This window comes from Oscarella lobularis, chromosome 7 (genome assembly GCF_947507565.1).
Source record: "Oscarella lobularis chromosome 7, ooOscLobu1.1, whole genome shotgun sequence".
NCBI lineage: Eukaryota > Metazoa > Porifera > Homoscleromorpha > Homosclerophorida > Oscarellidae > Oscarella > Oscarella lobularis.
In genome coordinates, this window is record NC_089181.1 from 925,472 (window position 1) to 931,698 (window position 6,227).

Sequence of the window (6,227 nt, forward strand, 5' to 3'; positions counted from 1 at the left end):
GAATTGTGCAGTGCAGTCGGTAGATTGATCTATTATTATAGTCCCGTACACCATTTAGCAAGTTACATGAGCAAACTGTTAACCGATTCTATGTAGCTATACCCAGCAGACAATCGCCCTTCACAATAGATTGTGTAACGTGGCACGAGTCATATATGCATCTAATACAGCGTCGAGTGTCAAGGTAAATTCCAGATATCTCACACGTAAAAGGTCTCATCGAAGAGTGGAGCAAATGTTGCCTTGTGAACGCCACTTGAGTACGTAAGCACGACTTAGCACGCAACTCGGAAGTGTGCCAAGTTCCGGGTAATTAAAAGATTGGTGTAAATGAGAATGACGTCACCGCAGCTGTCACTAATCCGGCTGTTCATTAATTAATTATTAGCAACTCTACTTAAGGCGTTTCTGCTATCGCGTGTGGTTCCTATGTTACTCAGTAGAATTCTCTAACTAGTCAGCAAAGCCGCTGCGTCTTTCCCATTTTTTCAATTTTGCGTCTTTTTTGCACGAAATCAATCGCTTCCTGGTCCTTCCTACAGCGAAGGATTTTGAACTCTTCTCCGTCCGGTTTACTAGGTAATCTCAGTTTCAAAGTGATGCGGTCGAGGTCATCCACCTCATCCGCATTTAGAACGGTCGGAACGCTAGCAAGGTGAACTAAGCCCTCGCCCACGAAGTCATCTCGTCGAATACGATTCCAATCAAATACATGGAAAACGAGTGCAGCATTTCTCTTTTCATACACGTTTTCAGCAAGAGGACTAGAGAGAGAGACCGTAAGAAAGTCTATATACGATGGCAATCATGCCAGATGTCTTACACGTAAAAAGTCTCATCGAAGAGTGGAGCTAATGTTGCCTTGTGAACGCTAGTGCGCTGTGGAGACGCGTGCGGGTCACTGAAGAGACTTTGGGGAAACGCTTGCATTGTCAAATATGGGTTAGACGAACCTTGACATCACGAGATATTATTTAAATTTTATAGGCTTGGGGCGCATTGTTACTCACCACTTGACAAACCCACTTCCCTGGCGTGCCAAATCTTGACGCAAATCCTTTCTTCGCCACTCACGTAGCCAGTTTGCACAATCAAATAGCCGCGTTCACTTTCCTGAAATAGAACCGATTGTCCAGTGCACGTGAACAAGAAAGACCGTCTCTGCTCTTACTCGCATTCTTTCCTGCTCCTTTTCGAGTTGCGCGAGATAGCAAAAAATCAATTTCTGACTGCTCTTTCGTCGTTTTCGCGCGCAGGCAGCCAAGGCCTTCAGCAGCGAAAAAACTTGTGCAGTGAGAACAAAAAGTCATGATTTATTCTACCTTGAAAGTCTCCGTTTCCATAGTTTCTGCATCCAAGCCACGACCATCGGCAGAGAAAAATGACGCGAATGTCTAAATGTCAAGATCCAGGTGATCGCATTCAATAGTTCATCTAATACAGACCTTGAGAAGTTTAGAAATACAATGATAAACGCACGGCCCAAGCTAAAGTAGCAGAGATTCGTAAGGAGAAAATCTGAGAGTAAGACACTCCTGACATCGTATCTGTTCCTGACAAGGTGAAACAGTTTATTGATACACTCCAAATAGGTTTGTTCCAAGACTCTAAATGCAGTTTGAATGAGTAACAAAGAATCTCTGAAGCGCTTTTTACTTCATAAACGGCTTGCCCAGAAGCCACTTATCCAAAGCTTGCAAATTGTTTTTCAAATATTTCATCAAATCTTTTGAAGTCTAGAGGCAAAGAAACGTCGTACTAAAGCAATCTACTTAATTTAAAATATACGTCATATAAAGCCCCGAAAGAACCGTCGAGAAGCATCTGCGTCAAATACTTCCCGATATCCTTTTGAATCTAGAAAAGACCAAAGGTACTGTTATATTGCTATAACATTTACCTTTTCCATGATTTTTGATGTTATGAAATTTTCCAACTCATCGCCAGTGTGAGTGAGGAGTTGATACAAAGCATTTCTAAACGACTCAACCCCGTCCATGTGTGCAAGGGCTTCAAATGCGCTAGCCCAATTCATCATCTCGGGCACTTGCAAGAGAATGCTTCGCACGTACACAACGTCATTTAGAGTAATGCAGAGCTTTCAGAGCAAGAGACGTCTTTTCTATTTGTCTATCGATTCCACGGGCCATCATCGTACCTTTTCCGTCACAACGAGTCTCCTTTCGTGTGAACCTTTTCCCATGTAGTATGCGTATCTCTTTAGATTTCTTGCTACCTGATGCACGTAAAATTCGGCCGATGAACAAATACGCTAACGATGCATTGTAACCTGAGGTGAAAGTAATCAATATTTTACCTCTGTAAGACCGACAAGAAAATTGTATGCCTTCAAAGGATCCGGCCAACCAAGATGCATCCATGTGATAGTCATCTAACAGTGGCTATTAATAAAATAAACACACGAGTAATTTTTTGTACCTGAGAAAGAACTATTGCAGTATCCAAAGCAGAGCTCCAGTGCTTTTCCAACGAATGTACAGATTCAATCTAAAAACAAATTTTATTTAGCTACACAAAATAAACGTATGGCTTTTTTCAGACTGCGTCAAGCTCCAACGCTCTTTTTATTCGCTGCACCGCTTTTCTATACGACAGCTCCAGCCAATCGGAAAGAAGAGGCTCAAACCACGAGTACAAAGAAACCAACTCAATACTTTCAATCAAACTAGAAAACAAAGAAAGTGTCAGACAGCGTGCAATCAATAGTATGCATTGGCCGTTGCCTTTTTGGTAATTTTTCTCTTAGATCCAATAGTTTTCTCAGATAGAGAAACATCTTGAATGTGGCTGTTGCAATTTCGTGGAACTGCTTCGAGTCTGGCGAAACCAACCTGAGCAGCTGTGCGGCCCTCGAGACACAACTTTCAACGAACGGTGACAACTAAATATATACCCATGCATAAAAGAGCCACTGCACTCAACATCGTTATTTCTCCTACAAGCTTCTCTATTTCCCTGAATGTGACAATGAAAAATTCCGCGCCAAATCTGCGATGCAATTCAATTCTTAGTAATATATACACGTGCACGTGTACCTGCACTCGTCGAAACAGATGGGATTGTAGAAGTGAAGCGCTTTGTACACTTCAACAACGCAATCCACTGTAAATTCAACAGAAGTCAAAACGTTCGCTGCTTCCAACTAAATAAGTGCACTATCTAAACGCAGAGCTAGCGCGAAACATAAAGTGCGCGCCTGAACACGAGGCTCGCGAAGAGCAAAGCGTTGAGCAAACCAATAGCGAGCTGATGCCTACAAAAATCGCTTTTTTGAGTCAGTCTCAAAAATTAATTAAATGATACCGTTGAGGCGTCTTGCATGAACTCGTGAAAACTTAATCCTTTGTTAGTGATCACGTCCAGTTCAAAAAACTTCTTAAGGCATCTGCAAGCAAAATTTGACGAACTTCGAGCAAACTATACATTAGTACAGTACTGCAGAAAAGTTTTCATATTTTGCAAAGCATCCTCTCTTTTCGATAGCATAAAATCTCTCGTTTTCATGATGACGTCACGAGCCCAACCCTCAAAAGATTCCAAAGAATGAAGCAGAACTTGTATCTTGAAGAGAATAGAATTTATACGCCCTAAGAGCAGTCTCCTTTTTTTTCTGATTGCCTCATTCTCATTCAGTTGATTAGCAACACCGCAGGTAGCAATAGAATCCTTCCAATGATTGTCCAGCTGCTCGAGCGTAATCAACAGGTAAAGGGCAGTGACACCACACGCTCTGTTATAGCTCTCGACTACAAGCCAATCTCTGCATAAAACATAAACACCGGTAATGCATATCATTTTTATCATCGTACATGACTGCCCGCTGAAGACTGCTCAAGCCTGACTGTATCGCATGCTGGTGGAGGACATTCGCAGCACGCAGGCCGAGTCGTCCGTCCCACGGCTTATCGTCGCGGTCAAGCGTTTCATATTGAACAAATTGTTTCCTTATTTTCCAGTGCTTTTCAAAGCTGTCCTGTGTACTATGATTCTAAAATCACATTTATTTATTTATTTGCAGTTTAATGTTGTTGGGGCAAACATCGAGCACACATACTGTTAGGCAGGCCTGACAATTGCTTACTTTTGGTCCAACTAAAAGTTGGGTCTTGATGCGTAATTCGCCTTTTTGTGGTCGTTGCTTTTGCGTTATAATTTGAATCCACTGCTCACATTCAACTGCAGAGATACTCTACGCAACGGACAGGTCTTCTCGAATGCTCTAGCTTTGATTCGTTTGCTTTGCCTTGAGTGGTATGTAAGCTCTGCCAATGAAATCGTCTTCCAGACCCCAAGTGATCGCTTGACCTATTTGCTGAAAGTACCTTTGAAAGCCACAAGAAATTATTAGATCAAGAGCTTCAACTCAACACTCTACCGTCGCAAGCCCGAGAATCCATGGACTTCACTAATTTCCTTGACTGCGTCTAGAAAATTTTCTTCCTGGTCACAGTCCCTATTCACAATTTGAATTCTCGCCTTATGCAAAGACGGGGGCGTCTAAACAAGCTGCTTACCAAACATCAATCTGGATGCATTCAGTTTGCAAATCGTTGACCTCCCTAAGACGAAAAAGCTCCCACATTGCTTATGCTTCATCATTAGTTTAACCAAACGCTTGAAAACTCACAGGATAAATTCTTCGTTCCACAAAGGATTGATTGTCTTCGCAACGACAGCCGTCGTGACCAATTTCGATTTGTCTTTGGCTAAATATTTCAAGTGCTCCGTTTTCGACTTTCTGTCAAGCATCTCCTCCGTCAGCTCGACAATACCAAGAACGCAGTAAGGATCACTAAGACCTAAAATCAAATCTAAAAATCGATTTTTGTCGTTTGACTATAAGAAGTCCACCGTTAGGGTCCCTGGCTGGAAGATTTCTTCCTTCTACAACAGATACATAAACAGCTCGTGTGGGAGCCTAAGAAACATCTACGTATAAGCCTAATCAGAATCTTCGACTCAAACGTTTAATTAATCAATATTTTCTTTTTTTGTGGTAAGACATTTTAATAACTTACCTGAGCATACTCTTTGACCCAGTTTAACCACTCCAAATGCTGTTCTTCGGTGACGTCAAACGCCTGCCCAGTCAATAATCAAACTTAAAAAATGTTGACAAGGAACGTTCACACTTTCATTATATACGAATAGGATTCGTCTTTTATGGCCGGCAAAGAGCTTTCGCGTCCATCGAGCCAAAAAGTGATTGTCCTCAACAGCGTCAAGTAAATTTTCCTCAGCTGAGATAAGTGCCACAGTGAGGCTGAAGTGGTAGCCCCGCCCACGTTTAACTCACTTCGTCGAGAGGGAGACTCTCGCTCCTGCGGAGACTGTATTGCGCCGCTGCAGCAAAGGAAAATCGTTTCAAAGCGATGTAGTCGTCATCGTCTTCTAGTTCGTCGCCGTAAAGCTGGAATAAACGGCTCGATCGAGTGAGGTATATATCTAGAGTCGGTTTTTCTATTCGAACGTACGTTTTGGGCTTGATTCGCTATCGCATTGAACGTCTCGAAGTAGCTGCTGTCCAGCTGCTTCACGCGCTGGCGCTCTCGAACCGTTGTTCGAAGCGAGACGCCGCGTGGCGTAGGTCGAGGTGCAATGTGCAGATGCGCGAGCTCGGACTCTTGATCGAACGATCAGGTGCGCACTCAATCTAGGTGGAACCTACCTCCAATACTAGCCGTGTGACTCCTCGTCCTCTTCTTCATCATGAATGGCTTCGAGGAGGCTTGGTCGTCCCAAAGAACCGGATGCCACAGGACTAAACTGAAACAAAGCACGTTATTGATGACGTCACTAGCAGCGTCATATATACAGTAGTGTTGTATTCAGAGAAACGAACACAAATACATAGCAAAAAGCAGAAGACAAACAAAAAAAACATGGAGACGGTACACACTTTCTACTCAACAATCAACCTACGCATTAGGCGGTATCTGCCAAACCAGCCACCATCTGCAGATCAGCCTCTGTGATAGTGATAGTGATAGTGATATTAATTTATTTTACGACGGAACTACCCTCGACGCGTATTGGTCGATCTACCGGGTGCCGTACATGATTACCTGTCTACCATAAATAAATAAGAAATGTCAAAAGTATACCTCTTGATTGATTAAAGTAAACACAAATAGGTTTATTTCTCTTAGACAATATAACAGTTATACCGTAAGCGAACTTTAAATGATTTGAGATCAGATGTAGAC

At 42.6% G+C, this 6,227-nt stretch overlaps 1 protein-coding gene across 2 annotated transcripts; it reads right to left on the reverse strand.

Moving 5' to 3' along the window:
* Positions 1-352: 352 nt before the first annotated feature.
* Positions 353-5,782, reverse strand: LOC136188836 (BAI1-associated protein 3-like). 2 transcript variants are annotated; one of them, XM_065976627.1, is made up of 33 exons: positions 5,690-5,782; positions 5,496-5,644; positions 5,318-5,431; positions 5,154-5,261; positions 5,040-5,102; positions 4,873-4,939; positions 4,649-4,820; positions 4,536-4,580; positions 4,397-4,474; positions 4,265-4,343; positions 4,103-4,210; positions 3,831-4,009; positions 3,640-3,781; positions 3,458-3,582; positions 3,325-3,406; positions 3,218-3,274; positions 3,057-3,163; positions 2,961-3,009; positions 2,745-2,902; positions 2,563-2,686; positions 2,440-2,508; positions 2,318-2,392; positions 2,159-2,272; positions 1,901-2,098; positions 1,789-1,857; positions 1,657-1,736; positions 1,541-1,607; positions 1,446-1,487; positions 1,323-1,394; positions 1,172-1,267; positions 1,011-1,113; positions 824-953; positions 353-764 (listed from the first exon to the last, which is right to left on the reverse strand). In XM_065976627.1, exons 1-33 carry the CDS (start codon positions 5,730-5,732, stop codon positions 458-460), a joined length of 3,471 nt encoding a protein of 1,156 aa, XP_065832699.1. In that variant the 5' UTR covers positions 5,733-5,782; the 3' UTR covers positions 353-457. The 2 variants fall into 2 exon arrangements, with proteins under 2 accessions (XP_065832699.1, XP_065832700.1); XM_065976628.1 differs by lacking the exons at positions 5,154-5,261; positions 5,318-5,431; positions 5,496-5,644; positions 5,690-5,782 and having other exon boundaries at positions 4,873-4,950; positions 5,040-5,084.
* Positions 5,783-6,227: the final 445 nt, after the last annotated feature.